The sequence below is a fragment of the Sinohyriopsis cumingii genome, chromosome 9, assembly GCF_028554795.1.
Source record: "Sinohyriopsis cumingii isolate HCF-2022 chromosome 9, ASM2855479v2, whole genome shotgun sequence".
Taxonomy (NCBI): Eukaryota; Metazoa; Mollusca; class Bivalvia; order Unionida; family Unionidae; genus Sinohyriopsis; species Sinohyriopsis cumingii.
In genome coordinates, this window is record NC_142969.1 from 27,474,624 (window position 1) to 27,500,852 (window position 26,229).

At 34.5% G+C, this 26,229-nt stretch overlaps 1 protein-coding gene across 2 annotated transcripts in view; it reads right to left on the reverse strand.

Moving 5' to 3' along the window:
* The window catches only part of LOC149791448 (uncharacterized), a 74,787-nt gene that overhangs the window by 43,955 nt on the left and 4,603 nt on the right, over positions 1–26,229 (reverse strand). The window contains exons 3-5 of one of the 2 annotated variants that reach the window (XM_089969985.1): positions 15,724–15,804; positions 5,260–5,368; positions 1,924–1,988 (exon numbers count right to left, since the gene is read on the reverse strand). In XM_089969985.1, the coding sequence (XP_089826111.1) occupies positions 1,924–1,988; positions 5,260–5,368; positions 15,724–15,801 (252 nt within the window). In that variant the 5' untranslated portion in view covers positions 15,802–15,804. Of the gene's footprint in view, positions 1–1,923; positions 1,989–5,259; positions 5,369–15,723; positions 15,805–26,229 lie in introns of those variants that run through there. The other variant, XM_089969986.1, reaches the window with a different exon arrangement.

A 26,229-nucleotide genomic window follows, 5' to 3' on the forward strand; every position in this document is an offset into this window, starting at 1 on the left:
AAAACATCAGATGCAGCCACTATTTGTTTACATGTTTTGCTCTAATTTTATTCTTTGAAGCTAAAATATCCATCCTAACAGCAGATGCTGATCATTTTGTTGTTGTACATTCCAGGTATTGGAGATGATAATACATTATTTTAGAGGATTTGATACATTTATGACCATGGAATCCTGAATACTGTTCATTTTTAAATACTGTTCATTTAATGTCATGACGAACAGGACATGAATATCTGAGGCAAAGTGAAGTCTACTTATTATTTATAACTGGAAAAACATCCCTGGTCTTGGTTTGCAATCCCCCATTTAAACTTTGCCTGAATATTGGTACTGTGCATCTCAGTTTACATTCTCTTGCAATCTCGTGCTAAGCATGCATTAGGAAAAAAAGGAAACATGGTTCTTGAATTATATAAGAAAAATTGCGTGGTATACAGAGATTTGTTGGATGAAACACAAGACCTTGTAAATATTGTGCTACATCAGCGAACCATAATATACTGGTATACCACTGCACCCCTAATTGGGAGTGAACAGCTGATATATGGATAACCCGTATAGCAGTGGTGACAGTTCTTTTGTACTATATGATATATTGATGGAAAAGATGAAATTTTTCTCTTTCCAGGTGGGTTGAATTTGTGACGCAGCAGAGGTAATTTTGTCACATCAATGTCATTCAACATAGAAATGAATATTGAATATGTGGATAGATGGACTAAAAAATGGATATAATTACCCATAGCTTCATACTGGGATAATAACAGATGTTTATGGACAGACAAACACAAGCAATATCTCAGCTAATTATACTCTGGGGTAATACAATTGCACAGCCTGATACTAAATTTACTACCTTGGGCAAGCAATTTACTGCAAATTTTGAGTCCTGGCAAGATTTCTGATTCATTTAGCATCTTTGAAAACTTTGGGAATTTGTTTTAATTGAGCTAATTTGTTTTATTTAATACAAGAAATGCCATCTACTGTTCCATCACTCAATATTTTCCCCATATTTTATAATGTACTGCACTGTACACAAATTATACTACCATTTTCCACTAATATATCTTCCCTTGAATTACGCTGTTTAATATTAGGTGTAACAGGTGTAGTCAGACTTGTGCTAACTCTGGTGTGGAGTGTGTTAGACTGTCACAGAAAAACATCAGGCTGAGTTACTAACTGCTGTGATTCCTTTCAGAAACCAGTGAAACATGCAAGGTAATACACAGTGCTAGGCATGCTATAAGTATTACTGTAATTAGCCACTATCCCTCCTATGCCAATGAAAACACTCAAAATCACCACGCACAAAGCATATTTAGCTTGGTCAAACTCATTTGTGTTTACTGTAAAACACCACCACTACACAAATAGATCAGACTTTTTTGGCAAAGTAGCTTTCTCTGTATTCTGCTCCAGTGTATCATAGTAACTGAGGCATTTCTGCTCTAAAAGACAACAGATTGTAACATATGGATGGACTAAGTTCTCAAGGTATAGTAGCAAGAGTGGTTCCCCCTTTACCATCACAGCGCACTAACTTCTACCCCTCATGCCTTCCTTACTGCCCCTTAAATCCACCACAACAAGAGTCAACAGATCAATAAAAACGGCTTCACCAGACATATTTTAGTGCCTTGCTTTTTAATGATAACTAGATATAGATCCAAAAGCAGCTTCTTTTGCTGGAGAAAGGAAAACAATGCAAAACAGTAAGGGTAAATACAATGTCAAGCTTTTTTTCATTTTCACTGTCATTTAATGACAGTTACGCAATCTAAAAATTGAGCTGTAGAATATTTGTAAGAACACTACTTACAAATATTCTACAACAGTACTGCATTCTGACATCATACAGCTGCAAGTCATTAAATAATGACACCAATCTTAAAATGCCCGACATGTTATTTTTACCTTTTCTGGAGGTAAAACTGGGATTTCAATGGTTTTTACCATGTTGACACCATCTAGCTTATTTCCTGAAATTAAAATAAGAATTACCTTTGGATTAATAATTTTTACATGGAAAAGCATACGAACTTCAAAACAATGCTACAATGTATAATTTAATCTTTTATATAAAAGTAAAATAGCCTTCAGAAAAATGGCTGATCCCCAACTGACCACAACTATTAAAAATGAAAAATTAACATAATTTTGCAATTTCACACCCAATGACTTGGACCTTTGATCTATCAATCACTATCAATGGGGCACTGCTCTTCTTCAACTATGATGCAACTATAAAGTTTATTTTAAAAAACGGGTGTGGGGAAACTTGAGAAAATGGACATGCCATATGGAGCCCAAACGAGCAAATCTATTTTCACTGACCTTGACCCTCAATTAATATGGAAATGTCTCTGCCCAAGTGAAGATACCTATGCAGTCTGAAATAAATTTGATCCTGGAAACTTTACTTACGGAATATTAACCAAAACAAGAGGTCCAGATGGGCATGACACCTGTTTACGTAACTTGAAAGCTGACCATTACAGGCAATGTTTTATACAGTATAGCAAGATTAAAACCTTTAAAAATTATCTAACAAACTTCTATATCATGTTGCAAGATCCAGAATATACAAACTCATTTACTTAGTTTAATAGAAATTGGATAAGAATGTAGACTTGAGATGTAGCGAGGTAACAAGCTCAACCAGTCAGATGCAGGGTATCTCGCTAATATTCTCAGATCTCACGTTATTAAGACTAATAAAATTCTAACACAAGCTTACTTACCAAAATGGAGCAAAATTTGATTGGAATTTTGGTCTCCAGACTGGTAGTAAGATAAGACAATCAGATACAAGACTATATCAGCAGGGCCTCCACTAGACTTCGCATTTGGCGACAAATGCAAAAGAATTTTGAAAGTGGCACTATTTTTTATTAACTGGCAAAAGTTGCTGGCTACGAATTTGTATAAAGTTAATTTTTGATTTTTCAATGATATAAGCGACTCAGGCCACTTAATAGCTGTTTTCACTATCTGCGGCAGTCAGTGGATCATGTTGGTAGATAATGAATAAGATGTTATTTGAACAAGATTGCAGCTAACTGCCAGCAAGCTGTCAGTTGGTTCTGAGAAGCAATTAAGTGTGATTAGCAGGAAATAAGGAATGACCAGGGAATATTGTTCAACAGGTCGGCAAAATGATTTTGTCATTTGCATGTGTTGTTAATTTATGAATTTGCAAAATGTGAGTCTGAGAGGCACTTAGGACTGCTTAGTGTGATAGGGATTATTTACTTAGATAGCACATTTTTGTGGTCTGAGCTTAAGAGTAACACAGGATGCTGCTATAACAGGGATGCACAACCTTTTTCGGCCAAGGGCCAGATTGCATTTTCTAAGATCACTTGAGGGCTGCAAACATTAATTTCTTTAATATAATTATTGTTCATGGGCCAGATTTCTGTGTTGTTTTAATTTGCCCTGAGGGCCAGACAGAACACATTCATGGACTGGATCTGGCCCATGGGCCGGGGGTTGTGCACGATAAGGATGCCAGTCAATGACTGTAAAGGGCCAGAGTCACATATCAATGAAAAATTTACTTTATAAAACAAGTCTGTATAAAGCACAAAGAATATGGCTAATGTAGCTCTGCATCTGAGGCAGCTACCAGGTTACTTATTGTTCCTATTTCTACTGCAGACTGTGATCAAAACAAACTTAAGAAATTCTATGGGTATATCTACTCTGAAAAATTTAATGTGAATTTTTATTGATGGGCTCAGTGTTGAGAATTTTGATTTCAGGAAGACATTTAAGAAATGGTCTGGGGAAAAAATGAGGCGGGTACTGATGAAGTGTCAGTGACATTGTTCAAAAGACTAAGCAGTATTTTGTAGAATCAGTTACAAAGAAATGTTCTAATTCATTCTTGCTTTTCATATGCTATATACTGAACTTCACGTGGATATAATGGTATTGTTATATTTATTAATAATTATTCTTGTGCTCTGAAATGTAATAAAAACATGTAAAAGCTGTTTTATGGCCATGTTTATATAGATTAAAAATGGAGCCAATATATTATACATATATTTAATTCCCTGCATCATGGCTCCTTTGGCTGAAAAGTGGCTCCAAATATTAAAATTTGGTGAATTTCTTGGCAAAAAGAAAAATATTTCCAAGGGAGGCCCTGTATCAATAATAATATTCACAAGTCTTGTTCAAAATCACACTCATCGTATATCTTGATTCAATCAGAATGTTTAACAAGTTTGATCAAAATCTGATTAGAAATAGAGTTGCAAGTTCTGACAAGTACAGCCAATTAAATACGATATTACATCATTAATATGCACGAATTTCACCCACAATCATACCTTGATGACATATGCCTATTTATCAGATATGATCAAAATCCTATCATAAGGATACTTTCAACCATGGTTAAAAAAAAATGACCAACTCAATGCAAGATCACTTCATAAAATATGCACATGTAAAATTCTTCCAACATCTTGTCAATATTTGTGCTGATTAAAATTGTACTGGGTCAAATATATATTTTTTTCAAGTAGTAAAAACCTCAGACAAACATGTATGATCATCTCATTAATGTCTCTACCTCACTCATAATAAAAAAATATATTTTTCTCCACATATATATATCTTGATGATAAAGAACTGTTTGCAAGTGATAAATTGTTGTAGTCCCCAGTCCAAGCCAATTATTCCCTCCTCCAATTAGTACTGGAGGACCAGAAATGAAAAGAACATGACCCTAGTCTGGCTCCTTTTTCGGAGCTAACATATGGAATACCATCCTCTTTTGATCTGGACTACAGGAATTCTGACAGCACCCAAAGAACAACATGAAAGATTCAAATAAAACCTTATATACCAGTTTCTTAATCTCAAAATACCTATGCAAATTTACGAGGCAACCTTCCATCTGTTTGGCTGATTTTTGTTAAACCACTGTTGAAACTATACTTTAGTAAGATTTTGATGAAACTTGGTTTCACTCTAGTGCAGTCAAACTTGTAATATATTACATACTGAAATCTTAAGTTTTACGCTGGAATAATAGTTTGTACTGAGGTTGGAAGGAAAGTAAAGAATGCTCCTGGACAAGTCAGAAGATTTATCAATACATCATTTCTGAAGACAAACAGTAATTTCTCTGGATTAAGTATTCAAACCCCTAATATATTTTCATGGTACAGCTTTGCAAAATATCTGTGCAACTGTGATATAAAAATATCTTCATATGAATGGTGAGGTGCTTACCTGATGGGGGTTTGATGGTAATATCAATAGGGGCAGATACCACCTTTCCTGCGGCATTGGCAGCTCCGACTCCCTTGCCTACAGATCCCCTGGGTATTATAACTGGACCCTGAAACATAACAACCACACATGCAATCCTGATATTAACCTTCAGCATGCGTGATGTTATTGACCACAGATATATCAAACAGGAAGCACAGTAAATATTGAACTTGCTCTGAAAGTTTTAAGTACCATTACCATAAACCTCCAAAATAACGGAGAAAGATGCAAAATCTAACAATCAAAGTACTAAAGACCTGGAGTTCTGAAATGGACTGTTGGTTATTACCAAAAGCCAGTGTTTAATTAAAATTTACAAAGCTCAACTCTCTAGTTTTTAGCGTCTCTGTTAGCCATCATAAACATTACATATCATCCAGAAAATAAATTCATACAAAAGAGGTTTTGACAAATGAAATGCTGGCCCAAATGGCTAGACATAGAAAACATCAAACAAAAAAAGAATATTCTTTTGCTCAATATCAATGTAGAGGTATAATAACAGTTGAAGAAAACCAGATTCATGTCATTTTTCTTTTCCTTTTTCAAAAATCATTTTCATTAAAATCTGCTTCAAAAGCTATTATCAGCCCTAGAAGCCAGGTTTTACTGGGTTAAAAGCTACAAAATTTGATTAACCCTAGAGTGAGAGTCAGCATGACCACAATCAATAATTACCTTGATTAGGCATTAAAACTGAGGCCTCCTGTGAAATGCACTCAGTCCATAAACTCCTCCAATTCGTATATTCACTCAGTTCAATGCACAGTTAACAAAAAGCAGGCAAACCTATCACAATATACTTTTTAAAGTCATTAATGCAGATCTCAGTGACCTTCTTTCACTATAATGATTTACTTGTTGGAGATGCATCCAGCTTTCAACTTTCACGACTCCAGCATCTAACAAATGACATTTAATTTGTTGTCATGCAAGCATAAAATAGGACCACAGAGACTTCTTTTCTGCAATAAGGTCAAGATGCATACCCTCATGTTTTTATGGGGATAGTATGCCAAACACCTATGTGGTCCTGACCTAATGTCAAAAATTTAGCAAAGCCGTGAAACAGGTCATTATGAGCTTCCTTTTTTTTAAGGGTGTTGTGTTAAAAGACATGCATATCAACATCAGTTTCACGATGCTAGCTTGAACAGTGCCTGAGAAATGAACATCAAAGTTTGAACAAGTTAGTGAGAGAAAAAATGTGTGTCAAATTTGGCCTACTTCTGCAATGATTGTATAATGCCAAGTTTCATGATACTAAAGAGGTCAGTATGTATATACCATCTCAAAACAATCTGCCAAAAAATTCTGCTGTCATGACCTAAATACAAAAACTTAAAAACTAAACCAATAAAATGGTACATGTAGGTCACAGTGACCTTCATTATCTTTACGTTGTACTAATAGAGATCTATACAATCATCTAGTTAATGATTCTACATAACTATGATGAAATAAAACATACAAAGTTAATGAAAATTCAGTGAAACATAAAGTAGTGGTCATAGTGATCTACTTTTGTGACGAGTGTAGGACTCATTTAGATGCATATCTTCACCAATTTTATGAACCAAGGAATAATACACAGACTTTAAAAAACATATTTGGTTACAGTGCCATTCTTTTGTTGTAATAGCGTGGTACTAGTATGATGCATGAGGTTGACTAGTTTGAAGGGAAGTGACCTATCTTTTTTATGAGGGTATGGTTCTCATGATATATCATCACCAAATTTCAAGATTCTTACTTTGTTTAAGGTCGCAGATACATCCAACAAAAATGTAATCAACATTTTACACAGACAGTTTCAGTGAAGCTTTAGTAGTCTCCTGTAGCCTCTCTAAACAATAATTATTATGCAGAATTTATCAAAATCAAAGTAATATAAAGAGTAAGTATTTTATCTCAAATCATTATTCATAAATATTTCTTCAGAAACTGTTATTGTCTCTGAAGCTAGATGGACAGAAATCACAGGGTTTGTATAACCTTGGAAATGACAGTTACAGTACAGATCACATGTATTTTTGGAAACCCACACATCATGGTAGTGGTGGAGAGGATTAAGAAAAAACTGCTCCATGCGTCTCTCCACATGTCCTGACAGAAATGCCACAATGGCGTGCTGAGAATTGCTCCACACACCATGCTTTCTCACAGAGTCATCAATGACCACCATGGAATGGACATGGCCTCTATCAAATGGGTAATGTTTACTGTGTATGGCCCATACAAGCATGCTCCTTATAAGTTCATGAAGTGAGAAAGAGAGAGGTGCCAATTTATTTACACTGTTATCAGATGATAATAAACATTTCCTTGCTCTAATGAAGATGATGTAATACATGTAGATATGGTCATATATATTTGATTTAATTTAATTGTCTGTAAGTTTTAAAATTTTTTTACTTTAGTACATGTTAAAAGAATGTAATTTTCTTTACTGGAATTTAATATCTTCTAGAAATTAGTTTGATCAGACAGTTCTGTTGAAAACACCTAAATACAGAACTCTGTATCCTTAAGCTGACCTAGTTCCCGACCTTGATTCAGAAACCAATGAATCAAGTAAACAAATTTCTATTTTTATCTTATTGAGTAAAATGATTGGTTTCTGTCAAGGTCATACTGTGAATACGTAACTTTAGATGTAAACAGCCTCAATTCTGAAATTCTGGTTTTACTGGAATTGTGCAGAAGTCATGTTTAATACCGATGTTTACAGAGAATTTAGTCAGTTTGGGCTTAAAAACACTTGATGTCAAGGTGTTCATTTTGTTGTGACCAGTTTGGAGTTACATTTTAATTTTTATTCAAATTATTTGGATTCTAAAAGATTAATTCTATTTCCTGGAAATATTTGAGTGCTCATACAAAATTCTTGAACAAAGACATTTCATCAAATTTTATTCAGAATTCAAACACTGGAATATTATTGTCTGTGGAACAACAAAGAACTGTTGACACAACAGCACAATACTAGCTATAGCATGTGTCATCACCATCCATTTTTGGATTTTCTTTTGGACTCGAACTCAAATTTCATTAGTAAGACTTCTAAAATTTAATTCTTGGATTTTTCTTGGATTATTTTTGGATTTGATTCTTAAAACCATAAGTCCTTTTCCTCATTTTTACATTGTTTTTCCAGGGCAAAATAACTATTTGCTAAATTTTACAAAGCTTGTTGTTTTCACTTTTTCTTTGATACTGGTTATTAGAGCCTAAACACGTAACATAAGAATATGAAATCAAATTTTAGATGATATTAACAGTCACGCTGCCTCAAAAACAGTACAAATACTTAAGAAAAGGCTGACTGACAACTTTTGCAATAAGTTTAGGCTTTAAATTTATTTCAAGAAAATCTGAACATGTGCACTGATATGACAAAAACTTGATGAGCTCCTCCTGAACAGTATAAGGTTATTCTACTGTTTAAACATGAAAAGCAATCCTCTGAGGTATATACATTTATATTCCTGATAACAGCCACTTCAGTTAAAAAAAGCGAGAACCATGTGTCAAATCTTTATAAAGTAATGACCTAGTCTCGAGACTATACATACATGTAATCAACTATGAACTTTACTTCAATTCTGACTAGATTTATACTGTAAGGGAATGGTCATTTAATTTCTGGGGCTATATTGTTCTTTCCAATTGGGGTATATATTTAGTCTTGCAATCATCATAAACAAAATTTGTTTCAAATAAATAACCTTTAGAATGTAAATGGTCTCTCCCTAATAAAGACTTGGCTTGAGCGGATGTTCTGCCGAAATAAAGTCATAAAATTTTAGCTTTAGATGTCATTTTCAGCCTGGGAAAGGTGTGTTTTGAACAGGAAGCCAGTTGACTTGGCACACTGGACTTCACAGCTGAATTATAGTCCTGACATTAACAGTGGAAGTTTGGTACTTGTTCCTAATTAATATGACCTCAATATATTGTTGAAATGAATAATAATGTGGATCATTGTCAAATCTTACATGTTCAACAAATTTAAGGCATTCTGTGTGGTTGTATCGATGTGTCCTAATATTTGTTCCTTCTTGCAAGGGAAAATACACAAATAATTTTTTTTATCATGATAGAAATTAGTTATAAGGAAATGATGTGACAATAACCTAATCAAAATACAGATCTAAGATGTTAAATTATATCAATGCAGTTTGCTGTTTGTGACTACTAGAGTGTTTGGCTACTGAGACAAAAAAGTAAAACTGACAAACCCATTTCTTTCAATAGTAATTGGCTGATTTTTTATATTTGGTATTCTGCTTTGCAACTAAATAGATTAAGACGAATACATGGAATTATTCTCTCTCAATAAAATGATAAATGTTAAATGCCCATTTCTCAAGCATGATGTAACAACTTAACACAAATAAAATACCAATCAGTAGCAGTAATATCAATTTGGTCTCTACATTTACCTCAAATTGGTTAAATGCTTTGGGGGGGGGGGGGGAACAAACATGTATGGTAAGCAATTAAGTTTTAGGGTTGTAGGCCAAAACATGTTTAGAGGTGAAATCTATGTGCAGGCTTCTGTGATGACAGTATTGAAAATATGCCCTGCTTTAAATCTGCAGAACATCCATTGAAGTCTAGTCTTCTTAGGGAGAGACCACTTAAGTTTGTACTGATAAGGTGCATGCTTGAAAACATTTCTCTTGCTCTAAACTGTATTATAAAAAGGACACAATGCCATTCCTTATCTGAAATAAATTTATTTTGTGATGAATGAAAGAACAAAATATAGCCCCATCAGAAAGAAAAATAGAGCCCCATAAACTAAATGTCCATCCCTTCCAGAACATGCGTAGTTAAAATTGGACATGTATATTCAGCCTCGTGACTGGGTCATTATGTTGTTTGTAAATTCAGAATTTACTCTTCTTTTTGTGGGATTTTTTTTTTAAAAGAAAAAAAAGTGGCTGTCAACTGGAATTTAATTGTCCAAACCTTAGAGAATTACTTTCCATGCTTAAACAGCAAGATAAATTTACAGTGTTCAAGAGAAGATCAAAATGGCATGCTCTCATAAAGACAGTGTATATTTGTTCAGATTTCTTTAAATGAAGTAAAAGTATAAACATATTGCAAAAGAAGTTGATCACCCTTCTCTAAATGTCCAGAATATGCATGACTCTTTGATTTCATTTTTTTATTGCTGCAATATATTTGATAGAAAATAAGATCACCTGATTCTTGAAATTATATCCGATTGTAAATCAGCCTTTCCATGGGTGGTCTTCATTCTTTGGTTTTTTAAACGTCGAGCAGTATAACTTTCATTGTTAATGACCAGACTGTGATTTCAGCTACATGTATTAAGTGCAATACGTCAAGGTCATTCATGTGACAGAAATGTACCTTTCCCAAGCTGAAATTTACTTCTTCTGATAACATTTTATAGAGTATTTCCAATGGGTATTGTTCTGATTTCTGCTGAACATGTGCTTAAGCCAACTGACCTTACGTGAGATGATAGATTGCTCCGCCTACTAAATCATGTGACGTGACCACCTGTCAACCTCCAACAAACATGCAGTAATTGGCAGAGAAATATGTTTCAGTTTTATGTGATATGTTTATTAAAAATGATTTGTATTATTCTTAAGCCTACAATGTTGCATAAATTATACTGCAGTAGACAATATTTATATTTGTAGTACAAGTTGTAAAGTAATAACCTAAGTGTTTTATTTCAGTAAATAATAAAAATAAATTTTGAAGCTGCTTAAGAACTTATTGATGTAAAAGGAAATTTGCTCCAAAAGATGATAATGTATTTAGTATATAATCTTATCCTTGTTAACTTTATCTGGCTTATGTTTATGCTGCCTTGGAAGTAATGAATAAAAAATTTAATAATAAAAAATCGTAAATAATTACTGTTTAGAAGTATTCTGTTGTACAAAATAATTTTAAAGTTCTACTGTGTTTGTTAGATGGAATTTTGATCAATGATGTCTGTTGTTATAAACAAGTAAATGCATGCTTAATATATCGGAAAATAATTATCTGAAACCAACGTTTTTGTATTTCTTTACTATTACATTTTATATCCCCACCCCTCCTTCAACCCAATGACAAAGAATGTGTCACTTAAGTGTCTGAAAGATCGAGATGATAAATCGTTATTTTTGGGACAAGCCATCATTAAAGTGTACATTTTCAAATTTGAGAATGATCCAGTCAGGGGTTCAGCGATCCCTATACAAGAAAAATAATATACATCAAAGCCCAAAAGTTATGAGCTTTTCCACCCATATTCTCAAAACATTTTTACATATATTTTACAAATACATTTTTCTTGCTTCCAGCCATCAACAAGACATGCTTCTCTACATACTTTTATGCAAACATGTTGTAATTGCCACCAATTGTTTCCATATTCAGCTGATCGTACATGGGACTGTCTTTGTTTCGGGGAAAGGAATAAATCAAATTGCTCCATCCAGACGATCTGGATATTGACCGTCAGAATTACAAGGTCTCCCAATGATTTCTTTTCATCCATATTGATCGAGAAATCAACAAATCATTGCAAAAATTGTAAATACTTGTCATAATCAATTCATTATTGCCACAAGCAGCTTTCTGAAGGAAAATGGCGGACGAAAGCAATGTCTGGACATGAGTCTTATTTATGCTCACTGGTTGGTTAATTGATCAGCATGTTTGACAAAGTGGCGTTAAGTCAATTCTTTATTATAGAGACCATTTAAACTTCCAAAAAAGGGGTGGTGGGATATATTTGAAAACTTGTCTTATTCTGATTTGTAGTGAAAAAGGATACTATGCCATTTCTTGCTTTGCTTGAAAAAAACAACAACTTATGTTGTAATGAATGAAAGAATAAAAAGTACTAGTCAGTAATAATAATTGAGCCCCATAAAATTAAATGGCTAGACCCTTCCAGTACACATACATTCAGAATTGAACTAATTCATAGTTGTGAACATGTTCATTCAGCCTCTTAACTGGGCCATTACTGCTTAAGGACTAAACACATGGTTCATATTCAAGTATTTTCTTTTTTGTTGTTTGTGTTTTAAAACAGAAGCTGCTGTTATCTGGAAGTTTAATGTCCATAACTTAGGATTACTTTTCCTGTTTAAACAATATGATACATTTACAATGTTCAAGAGAAGCTCAACAAGGTGCACCTCTTGTAAAGTCTGCACACAAGTTTTCTAAATGTACAACTAATTCATAGTTGTGAACATGTTCATTCAGCCTCTTAACTGGGCCATTACTGCTTAAGGACTAAACACATGGTTCATATTCAAGCATTTTCTTTTTTGTTGTTTGTGTTTTAAAACAGAAGCTGCTGTTATCTGGAAGTTTAATGTCCATAACTTAGGATTACTTTTCCTGTTTAAACAATATGATACATTTACAATGTTCAAGAGAAGCTCAACAAGGTGCACCTCTTGTAAAGTCTGCACACAAGTTTTCTAAATGTACAAAATATGCTGTACATGACTCTTAAAATTAATTTTGATTGTCAAATATAAAATCGAAGTAATGATCACTTGTTGCTGAAATGGTATTCAGAGCTACCAATCCTCCACAGTCACAATTAGTGAAAAAATTATACCATGACACTAGCTCCTTCCACTTTGTTAGTAAGTACTGCATTATATGAAAATCCCAAAATAAAAACATATTATTTACACTGATTACAAGTACAAATTTACTGATACACACAAACTTCATGCAATTTGTCATGATATGATGCTATGGCAGACTTGAACTTCCTCAATCAGGCTTTTGTTTTCAAAACAGTTAAGGTTTCTCGTCTGCTGTTTAATCTTTGTGACTAAAATTGTTCCAAATTCAGCACCTAAGGAGGCACTTAAGCTATGGGAAATACTCTTTCGTTGTCACTGTTGCTGATTTCCAAATGTGAAAGGCAAGTTTATATTCAACAAGAAAACTCACAAACAATACTTCAGAATTGGTAGCTTACAGGACTTGAGTAGGTGGCTTAAAGTACTCAAGACCCGAAATCTGCTGGGTGCTCTTCATTATTCCAATATTTATGTACTTTTTGCAAGATGTGCTTTTTCACATCGTTTTGCACAATGGTGTCATCTGCAGCAGACGTTATGAAAATGGGGATTAAAAAAATCATGTAGCCACATGCCAGTTCAACTTGGAGATTTATTGCCTGATGCCAGCTTTATTTTAGGATTGAAAATGTATCTCCTTGAACTCCTGTCTGAACCCTTAACCCGTGAAGCCAGAAAGCTTACATACAAAACTTAAAAGTCTTAATACAACCCTTTCTAAATCACCAGCCCAAATGCTAAGTTGAAAAGAATGACATTATATTTATACAGTTTCTATTTAATTTCCATATATTAACCTCCATAGAGGAATATGTGTACATTAAATTTCAATTCTAATTAACAAGAGTTACGGAACGACTATTTAAGGATCAGACAAAGAAAGTGTTTTTCCGCTATTTGAAGAAGAATAAAAAATTAAAATATAATATGACTGAGTTAGATTTGTTATAAATCAGTGTAAGAGTACTTTTCCTCTAGCTATTTGAGGGTTAAATTTTTTCCACAAAACATAAAGCCCTCAGAAAAGAAAATGGTCTGTCCCTGACATTACTTTTATTATGCTTCAGCAACATCATTATAATAATGATGGTTATGACAATGATAATGATGATGATAGCAAAATTAAATTGTAATTATATTGTGATTACTGTCAACTTATCCTTCAATAGTTTAGTAATGTCATGGTCATGTGTACTCTCTGTTCTATTGAGTGTTGACATATCTCTGGGTGATCCCTGGATGCAACACGATGTCACAGCATCTTTTCCTAAAGCGTCCATAATCACAATTTAAGTTTAGCTGGCCTAAGATCTCCTTCCTATGTATCAAGTTTGCTGAATTTTCCACCAAGTGATTTAGGGGATAAAGTAATGGACTGATGGATGTACGGATGGAGAGACAATATCATTTCAAGTAATTTTGATTTCAATAATATTATAGTTTGATCCAAATACAAAATGTTCTAATTCCTTGTTACATTATTAAAATATTATTAAATAAAGCACAAGGCTATGATTTTCATTGCCAATATCAACTGGGCGGTTATAATTCCGATTTATGACCTCAAGTAATTTGTAACTCAGACTGGCCAACATAGAAAAAATCAAATCAAGAGTTTGCCCCCAGATCACCATTAAAAATCAGGAGGCAGGGAAAAAAATCAGGAGGTACAAGAGTAAGGTGTGGGTGGGTGGGTGATTTGGATTTTTAATGTATCTTTAACAATTTTTCAGTCATATCGCTACGATGTCTGCAGTGTGGCAGTTTATAGTGATGTCTAGCACTGGGGCATCATGCTGCAGACATGTAGCATGATGCCCAACCCAGTCACATTATACTGACACCAGGCTGACCAGTCCTAACACTAACCCAAGAGTAAGGTGTATATATCATGATAAAGATGTTTACTTTTGTTATTTCAGTCCATTGTATGTTGCAGATTTGCTGGCTCTTTGGCCAGTTCTGTTTTTTTTTCTCACCATTGAGAATACTCTCTCAGCATTGCTGTTGCTGTGCAGTATTGAAAGTATTCATAGCATTACTCTCCCAAGGGCTGGAAACGACTGTTGGCCAGATCCATCCTTTTTTTCCCCCTGAAAGCATCCCACTAAAGGATGACTTACTTATTCATGCAAGTGTTGCAGATGTGTCGAAACAGTCTGCAGTATTGTTTAAGGACCTGGCTTTTTCTCCAACTAAATGGAATGAATCGACACTGATGATCTGCATAGAGAGTTTAAGCTTTACCAAATCTACAATTTTGATGCAGAACTGAATTTGGAAAGAACCAATCATCAGTGGCAGAATGCATTATAGGCCCTGTGAGTCGATGGATGAATGAAAGCAAACTGCTTCTCCCAAACACTCCTATATTTCTGATCCTATTTCTTTTTCTTGGCTGTGGAAAGTCATCAGTTACTTCCTTTTCTTCTTTTTTGCTGCTTGCTGAAAAACTTATCTGGTATGATGCTGAGATTTGTTGATGGGGTTGGATAAAGAGATTCACACTGTAAGACAATCTCAGAAAAACCAGAAACAAGGAAATGGAAAATGATGTTTTTGTATTTTAAAAAAATATCTTTTTTCCTCCTCTGGGAGTTGAAAAATTGGGATATTTTTTTATAACTCAGGGTATCGTGAGATAGGTCCATAAATCGTGATTCTCCCGATCTTTCCAGTAGGGTTGGCAAGTCTGGTAACTGCTCGTAAACATATACCATGATCTGAAGGCTCCATCTTTAATGGTGATGGCACTCCTACTAAACATTAAGCATTCACAAGCACTAGGAGGGAAAGAGTTTCCTAAAAGTGACATATTTAAACTGACCTGATTGGGTCCTGTTGGCAACTGGATATTTATCAATCCTGCTGCTATCTTCCGCAACCTGTCTCCTTTAGGATCCATGACCTGTTAGCATCAAAAAGATAAAATTACAATCATACAACACATAGAACCAAATACTGCAACAGTCACCAATGCAAAACAAATTGACATTCGAAAATATAAGTACCTTTTGTTTAAATTCCTTGTGAGAGTGGACATTTTGTTAATGCAAACATCAATTACTTGAATACTCAGTGGCTTCATACATGTGACTTACACTGTTCAACAATAAACACTGATAAGAGAAGAAAAACCCTTTTTGTTGAGCCTGCCTTTTAATTCTGCTAGAAAAGTAACAAATTTTAACATCAACTTCCTTCCATTGTTTTGTATGCCTAACAACAGTGTCTAAAACCACATCAGTCTTGTTAAAACTGACTCACTTCAGATATTTCCAAGCAAATAGTGTGCAGGATTGGAGCTATATGTGTATCTGAGAAAACTACAATACAATTCTTCTTGAAAAATAAATCAATGTAAATACCATACATGGCCCACACTGTACCAGCAAATTTCCTGTCAGTGACTCTCCAACATTCATTTCCTTATGAGTTACTGATAAGATTGTACAAACAGTTATTATGTTACACTGAAATTAATCAGTTAAGTAAAAGGAAATAAAAAAATGTAATTCTCTGCAAAAAAAGAGTCATTTTTGTCCATCAACATGATCGACAGAATCCTCCTTTCAAATTAATCAGTTCTGCATGGTCTGGATTTCCAAGATTTATCACAATAATCATCCCGTTTTTGTATCTTACACTTCCCTGTTTTAACATGTAATAACATTACCAATTGTTATAACTTAGCCGGAGTAGTCGATTTCAAGTCAATACTAAAATCAAGTCCTGATCAACTTCATCCTGCAAGAACAGAAGGCGTATTAAAGGTTCATGATCAAAGATTGAAAAGATTCCTGCAGCTCTGGAGCAATCAACTGAGAAAGTAAATGAAAAGTGGCCAGATCAGACTGATCAACGAAGTTTAGCACTGTATGCTACTGGCAGAAGTGACTGTACTGGAGAAACATGTATCAATACCAGATCATTACTGACAATTTCCTGTATTGATTATTTATAACTTGGTAAGAAAGAAGTACCATGACTACCATAAGCATAGCCACAATTATGCAAGTGATACAAAGTGGGACATTTCTGTGCTGCTTAATAATAAAAAACTAATTAAAAAAACAAAGAAAAAAATCTAAATCGGGCCTCATCTTATTTCTATACAAAGAATACCAATGTACCAATATGAACAGTACATTCAAGCTTGTATTTGTAAATATCATAAAAGTTAACTATGTCTTCTTTTGTAAAAATTAATACTTACAGTGTAGCTTGAAATGTTGCGATCCTTGTGTTTATGATTTCATCAATATGATAGTACTTGTTACCAAAGTGTATCATAGTGCTGTGCATTCTGGGAGATGTAGGTCAGGTGTAAATAACTTAGCACTTTTGGAATTATGCAAATATGATGAAGTTGTAAACATTTGTTTTTTTAATGGACAATAAAAAGAAGGTTGTTGTTGTAGGTTTTAATGCCATTTTTCAGCACACGATAGGCTATACATGGCGGCCTGTATTAATGGTGGAGGAAGAACCCAGGAAAACTCAGGAAAGAACCACCGACACTGGAGAAGCTACTGGCAAGCTTTCTTATATATCCACATCAGCTGAATCCGAGACTCGAACCCATGCAGACAGAGATGAGATGGCAGTGATCCATAACGGAGAGCGCTTTAGGCCACTCGGGGCCCCAAGAAGAAGATACATTTCCCATACTTTTCTTCTGCATCAGGGGGTGGACAGTAATTTTCCCAAGGGGGGCCACTACACAAATTATCGCAAGTTGTCATGGTCCACACATTTCTACATTATCGGTTATGCACAGTGTTTGCTGACAAAGTAAATGTGTATTATTATAAGTTCCTGCTTTGTGCTGCTGCTTAATAGTTTTTAAATAACCATTTTAAGGATCACTGAAAAAAGACAATGATCTAATTATGTTAGTTTTAACTGATGAAGAATCTAGTAGTTTCCTCAACTGCCAAGTCATGGCAGGCCAGATAGAGATATGTTAAGACATATTTTTCCCATGATCTTTACTTGGTGATATATATCAAATAAGAAAAATGCACACCTATACATTTTTAAGTGCATTTCGATTGCTTGGATACTTAGCTAAGTACCAACATGTTTCAGAAAATTGAAATGCTTCAATATCTCATAAACATACATCCTTAATTTTCTCTGGCTCTACGGATCAAACGGGTCCAGATACATTTTGATTTTCTGAATCTATATCGTAACGCTTTTCTGACTGCAGACAATACTTCTGTTTAGCTCTCATACAGCATCATTGTGGTGTCATGGTTCCACACAAGAGGAACAAATTCAAAAGTATAATAGATGTTTCCAGTGTATGCCAGAACACGAAACGGGATCAATCAGTACTGTTGTAGTTGTGGGTTACAGCACATGATCAGTTTTCAAGGCAGCCAATATAACTGGTGGAGGAAAAAAATCAGGAAACCCCCACAAGACCCATGGATCCATAGGAAGCTGTTGACAAATTTATGCACACTGGCTCAACCCAAAACTAGAACTTATGGTGAGAAAGCATGATCAGTAATCAGTGACCAGTAATGCAGCAATCAATGACCAGTGATTTACAGGGCCAATCTGGGCCTCAACTATTAATGCATAAACACTAGATATTTCTTTTATTTTTTGACAAAGAATTATAGTACTGATACACAATGCGTATATTTTGCTTTTTTCATATAAAATATGCCCAAAATGTAGTTGTAAACAGGTAAAATACATGAAGGTGAATTAACCTAAACCTTTTCAGCCTACTATGCAGTCATTCTTCAAGTTCATATTTGTTGCAAATAAACACTAGGAATCAGATATGAAATAATTTTATGTTTGTAAAAAATGTATGCCCAGCCCATTGCAGAATGAAACAAAGAGTATCAGGAATGGTATACATGCATACATGTGTATGTGAAATTTTTATTGTAGCTTTAACAATTTTTCAGTCATATCGCTACAATGTCTGCAGTGTGACAGTTTATAGTGATGCCTAGCACTGGGGCATCATGCTGCAGACATGTAGCATGGTGTCACACCCAGTCACATTATCCTGACACCAGGTCGACCAGTCCTAACACTAACCTCTTAATGCTGAGCACCAAGCGAGGCAGCTGTAAGTGCCATTTTTAAGTCTTTGGTATGACTCAGCTGGGAATCGAACCCACTACTTCCCCATCCGAGGCAGATGCTCTAACCACTAGGCCAGCGCAGTGTGTGTGTGTCTGTGATTTGGATTTTTAATGTAGCTTTTTTTCAAAAATTCAGTCATATCGTTATGATGTCTGCACTGTGGCAGTTTATAGTGATGTCTAAAATTGGGTCATCATGCTGCAGACCTGTAACATCATGTCCCATCCAGTCACATTATCCTGACACAAGGCAAACCAGTTCTAACACTAACCTCTTAATGCTGAGCGCCAAGGTAGGCAGCTGCTTGTACCATTTCTTTAAGTCTTTGGTATGACTTGGCTGTGGTTTAGACCTGCCACATCAAACATCCGAGGCAGATGTCCTGACTACTTAGGCCACCGGAGTACATATATATCCATCATGCATTCAATAACCTTCTATGCAGGTACTTACAAGTCATGGTTTATGCAGGAGATTGTCATAATCTGAGAATAAGAGCATATAAGCAATAATTACAGAAAACTATACACCTTGGATGCAGGAGGTCGTGGGTTCGATCCACGGCAGAGTCATACCAAAGACTTCTAAAAATGGTACTAACAGCTGCCTCGCTTGGCGCTCAGCATTAAGAAGTTAGTGTTAGGACTGGTCGGCCCTGTTTCAGGATAATGTGTCTGCGGCATGATGCCACATTGCTAGACCACTATAAACTGCCACACTACAGACATCGTAACGATATGACTGAAAAATTGTTAAAGCTACATTAAAAATCCAAATCACACACAGAGAAAACTATACCAAAAACATGTTTATTTTTACTATTACCTGGATCTGCAGTTAAAAGTCTTGCTACAAATCAGATAAATCCATCAATAAAGCCCATTTATCTTTATATTGGGTGCCATCTTTTTCTCAATTTAGACAATGTAGATGACATATGTATGCATCAAAATAAAATGACAGTGACACATGGTTTATCATTAAAAAAACTGTTTTCTTGAAAGATGTTTTTGTATTTTTTTGTTTTCATTTTCAACTGGTACCCGGTTGCCAATATTATTACACAGGTTATTATCAACAGGCAGGTACCCGATTACCTGGTTACACACTGACAGCTTTAACACTGACCTTTTGACCCTCAAATCAATAGGCTTCTTCCTTATCCCAAATGCAAGCCATGCATAACGTTTTGTCCAAGTAATAATCTTCCTTCATGAAAACCATTTTTTTTACTTTCTGTTGGAGTAACCTTATCTGTGACCACAAAACCGATGGCTTCTTCCATTACCAGAAATGCAAGCTTTTTACATTGTCCGGAAACAATACTAGATGGAGTCATGAGGTTATTATGCAGTATTAAATTGGGGAACAGATGGATGGACATACATAATTGAAGCTGGTGCTGGATGTAGAAAATATTCACATTTTGTTTACAAATTTATACAACAGCATGAAAATCTAATCAGGCAATCTATATATGAATACAAATGTGACTATCAAATATCACTGTCTATTTCACGTGGTTCTTGTTTAATACTCTTAAGAGTTTTGCACAAGATGGTAAAGTCCCCAAAAATAAAATAAAAAATGCTTAAAAAACAAATCTAAACCGGTCATCTACTGATGATCACACAAAATGTCATTGTTCGAAGTTCAACGGTCAACTTTTCTTTGTTTTATTACTGAACTTAGATTTGGGAAAGACAGACAGCAGCAAAACAGTCCCCTTCTGCTGTTGCAGTGGGCTTTAAAGAGACATGTAGTTATCTGAGGTCACCCAGGAAATTCATGGTAAATATACATGTAGCTGATGCAAACTAAATAGAAAGCTGATAAAAACAGAAAAGATTAGACTAATCAATAGCGATATTATCATAGGAAGCAAATTATCCAATACAGAACATACATGTACAATGTAGTAGCCCTTGCCAGAAAATTGCACCAATGATTTATTATATTGAATACTGATACGGTGGTGGATAAATGACTTGGAGATTTCAATTAAAAACATCATTAACAGAAGCATAATGAAAATCAAATGTACATTTACAGAGGTATGTATCAAATTATGTGATATTATCATAATAATGATGACTACTCCTGCTATATACACACGTGTTCTATTAAAAGAAAGTAAGATACCAATATATATATATATATATATATATATATATATATATATATATATATATATATATATATACATATATATATATATATATATATATATATATATATATATATATATATATATATATATATGTATATATATATATATATTCACTTACAAGTTGGGTTAACTACAAACAACACAGACCTTGATTGGCCACCACATAATACGCCAGCAAATCTGGTTCTAAGATGTTTGTTTTATTTATAATTCCAAACAAGACATGCAGACCCAGATCTACCCACACACTGGGCAATGACTGATCTGGGTCTTTGTAGTATGGTGTTAGGTCCTACTTAAAAGCCAGCATATAATAATACAGTATCTGCTACGGGTGGGACACATCCCAAATGTAAAATGGGGTTCTCAACAAAATTTCAGGATGAGGAGTCCTTGACTCTTCACTCACACAACTTGGGAGTCACCAGCATATTCCCTGGCATAAATTCGGATCTCTCTAACTTTCAAAAGGATAGAAAGGGAAATGAAAAAGTGCATGCTCATAATTTTAATAACATGGACTGAATTCTTAGCCATTTATAAAAATGTACCAAAAGGAAAACATTTTTTGCAGTAAATTGATTATGTTTTAAACATGTAAATTTTAATGCTTTTTTATTACCCATACAACAATAAAAATGAAAAATAAACCAAAAAAGTGTCAGTAATTACTTACAATCCCAAAAATGATCACTTAGAATGCTGTGTGGGTTTCCTGTTACTAACAAAGTATCTCCATTTCATACATGCCACCCACCCACCCTGCGAGGTACAAGCATATTAATGCTATAAGTGGTAAAAAGTGTAGTTTGGGAGTATACATACATATGGATTTATTTCTGCTGTAGTACATTCCTCTCAAATTCTTTTGAAGTTTGTCAAGTGGTATTAATATATCCTTTTTTTTTTTGATCTGACATGTTTTTAAGTTTGAAAAAAATCCATCTGCTCTAACATTTTCCATCAGATAACATCCACAACTCACAAGGTAAAGCCTTTTGCATAACATCTGGCACCATTTACTTTAAAAGTATAGACTGGTCCACTATCTAACCAACTATCAATATAATTAATCTGTGAGGCAAAGTACAAACAGAAGAAACCTGTTTTCTACAAAATGGGTAATATACAGTCACTATAAACATCAACTCATATGCTATTCTTACACAACAGTCATCCATTCAAGAATATTCTCAAATTTATATGGTATCACGGTACCAATTGTTTTTCCATATACCTCAATGCTAATGTTCTGTGAAATAAATATACTTTCTGTCCTACTTTGGCATGCATGTCACACGCTGTCATATAGAACAATGCTAGATTGTCAATTTGACAATGACATAACCAGGTACTCCATTGCATTTAAGAGAGATAACTCTACTGGAACTAGACAGGGGTAAGAGTTATCTAGTCACAACAAGCACATTTTCAGTCATGTGTACCATATTTTAAAAAAATCATAAAAAATACAAAATATGATCTAGATAGAAATTAACACAAACTCACATGTTGCCAAGAGGCTCAACTTTTTTTAAAGCCAAACAGAAAGTACAAGTCTTACATAATGCACCAATCACAGCTAGTTTTGTTCTTTAATTCTGAATACAATGTTCCATACACCTTAAGCTCCGCCCACCTGGACTTGCGCAATTGGTACCGTTATACCATATGAGTGGAATTCTATTTTTAGCAGACTCTAAGTTATGTGATCTAGCCAAGCTGGAGTTGATGGCTTTCACTCACATCACACAACTAAAACAAAGCATTTTATGGGGTGCATGGAAACACGTAAATATTTACTTTGTAAGTGAGCTCTGAACCAAAGTTGTTAATTTGTGTATGAATTAAGTTGGTGACAGAGAGTGACAATATTGGAATGGGATTACACTAGAGTTTGTTCTACATCATGACTTTTATCTATCTGTAAATTTTCAGATTAGCATCAATAAATGTAGCTGGAACTAAATCATTTTAAATACTCATTGTGGAATGAATTATGACAACTTACTGAGTTACATATAAGATAAAATTCATGATGCTGTATGGAACAAACTATACTGTCAGGGTGTTGATTTGCAATGCTATTACACCACTCCCTCAATAACTCGCGATCCTGCTTATAATGCAGTGTCCGGCGTGGCTCCCGTTATTTTGGCAAAGAAAATATATTTTAAATATCTTTAAAATATGCTCAACATGAAAAAATTACAAAAATTGGTAAATTAAACCTTGAACCATCGCTCGTTTTATCATCGAAAATGGTGATTAATGCCCGTAAAGATAGAATCCATATTGTGAAATTTGCAAGTTCTAAATAAGATATCATATATTATGTAAGTTTTTGTTATGATAAATAGTTGTCAATACACTGTAAATGAACAGTATGGTGATATAGCGATCAATGAAAACTTCTGGTAAATGCCAACAGGTGGCAACAAAGAATGAAATAAACACCAATTAAACATCTTGCTTTGTGAAAGTCACATTCTAATCCTTAAATTCTGTTTCAGTGTAAACATTATAATCACAACATATTCTGTTCTATGAAAGCATGAAAGAGTCGATCAACTGTCACATCAAAACCCATGAGTACTTCTGTGAGAACCTAATTAGATGCCAGCTTTGTTTTGATCAACAACTTGGGGAAGTGTTTGTTGCATTAAAAAATAACGTAAAAGAGACCTGTGTTGTTTTATCACTTTGAATATGTCTTTTGTATCAAATCAAGCAAGGGAGGTACAAAGAAAAAGTTCAAAGGCACGCAAATCTGAGCATAAGTTCTTGTGGTCACAGTACTGATAGTGATGCAGACGCAGATGTTGCACCACCTCCCCCATCTGCACAGGAAGCAATCAACTCTTTTAGAAATGCCATACAGTGGCTGGAGACCCAAAATGTTGATCATACAGTTGAGAAATCTGCGGGATTTTGCTCGGCGGAAGAGAAATCAATGAGTAACACAAAAAAATTAACTGATTTTTTTCAAAATGTGAAATTATATTTGTCAAGCATGTCACAAACAGCAAACGACTAATAAATATTACATCTTTTCAATGCTGTGCGCAGAATAGGCTGACATATCGCGAGTCAGAAAATCACGGGGGTGGTATCCCCTCTGTCCAAAATTAATATTATTTTGAACAGAATATTCTGGTGACAACTGCTTCTTTTCAAATGGTAAGTGTAAGTGAGGCTTATTTTATTTTCATCAATCAGTCGAATTCGGTATGCGTTTTGCTTCAATATTGGAGACGCAAACCTTAAATGTGCAGAAATGCCAGACAGCAATTGTATTAATCTATCGGGCAATAGAAATTAAATGCATTACTTTGAACTGTTTCTGTCAACATTTCAGTCGAGTAATTAGGTCAGGTTTATAGCTAGTTTTACAAAATTCAACATAATAATGCCAATAAATGGCAAGATATATTAAGCAAACAAAACCGATCTTGTAAAAAGGTAAAGTTCAACATTTTATAAAAAAAAATTTATGTGCAAGTGTCAATGAATAGGATGTAATGTGTTTACAACGTCTTGCTGATGGGGAAAAATTACTAAAGAATTTAGAAACAGACTATACGCCAGTGAATTTCTTGAGAATTTATATTCTAGCAGCAAGATGACACGTTGGGTAGCATACGATTTTGTACGTGTGGGAGAACTTCTTGCAAAAATGGAAACTTGGATTAAAATGCAGTTTTGTTTTAAGGTACATATTTACATCTTTTATATAATGTATTTATTTGGATGATTCTAAAAGTTACATAGTAAATCGGATTTTCTGGGTTACCAGTTCAAGAAGGTCATGGAGTGGGTTTTCATGTTGACATTTAGAATCACATTTTCATATGCATTTCGAGTCGAAATGCCAGATATTTTTGTACACTTCATGAATATAACTTTTCTTAATTAAATTGCGATCGTTCTTTCTTCATTCAAAATGTATTTTTGACCCAAAATAACACGTGATCCAATGTTTAAAGAAATGACATATCGTTGTGCAGAATTACCCGATGCACAGAATTGGCAGACATGGTGGTATTATCGTGTTCAAATTTACGTTGTTTTAAATTTGCAGACCCATTAAATTCATGTTGGTAATGATAAACCCTTGAGATTTTTTTTCATTTTACTTCTACCACAATCAAATCTATCGATCTATCATTCATTCATTCGATCGACAATGTTTCTCAAAAAGTGTCGATCTTTTGTATTTAAAAAACGCGTCTAATTTGGATCAAACAATAAAACTTGAATGTATCCAATTCAACACACAAATTAGTGATGTAGTACACAATGTGTGAAGTGGTACACGTGTAATACGAACAGAAACCATGTGGAATAATGTTTTTGATGATCTCCTCAATATACTGTAATTTATCCTGAAATTTATGTTGCTCTATGAGGAAAAATAAACAAAGTACACCGTTATGAGGAGATATTTATTCACAGTTACTCTCAGCACGATTATAAATTGAGTATTCAACACTATAACTTGCCAATGCACACACTCCCTTTTGCCTTTACTTCGATCCCTTTATTGGTTTTTGCTTCTTTTTTTTTATAGGTCCCTCGATAACTCATGCCTCACTTATAGTGTAGTCGATGTTTTTTGGACCCCGATGTGCGCAAGTTATTGAGGGAGAGGTGTATTTTGTTGTCATAGGGTTCAATGCCATTTTTCAGCACAAGATAGGCTATACATGGCAGCCAGAATAAATGTTGGAGGAAGAACCCGAAAAGGACCACTGACCCACGCGAAGCTACCGGCAAGTTTTCTCACATGTCCACATTGGCCAAGCCCGAGACTCTAACCTAAACCTACTCAGACAGAGGTGAGATGGCAAGGGATCCGTAATGGTGAGTGATTTAGATCACTTGGCTGCTCTGGGCCCCTCTGTCCATTATGAACGCAGTTCTTGTAAAGGTAAAAAATGTGTTAATTAATTTTCTTCAGTGCTAAAAAAATCTGATAGCCCAATGCTCAGGGCCCCTCTAATTTTAAATTGGGCTCATCCCGTAGCCTAAGTGAGGTACCCATCA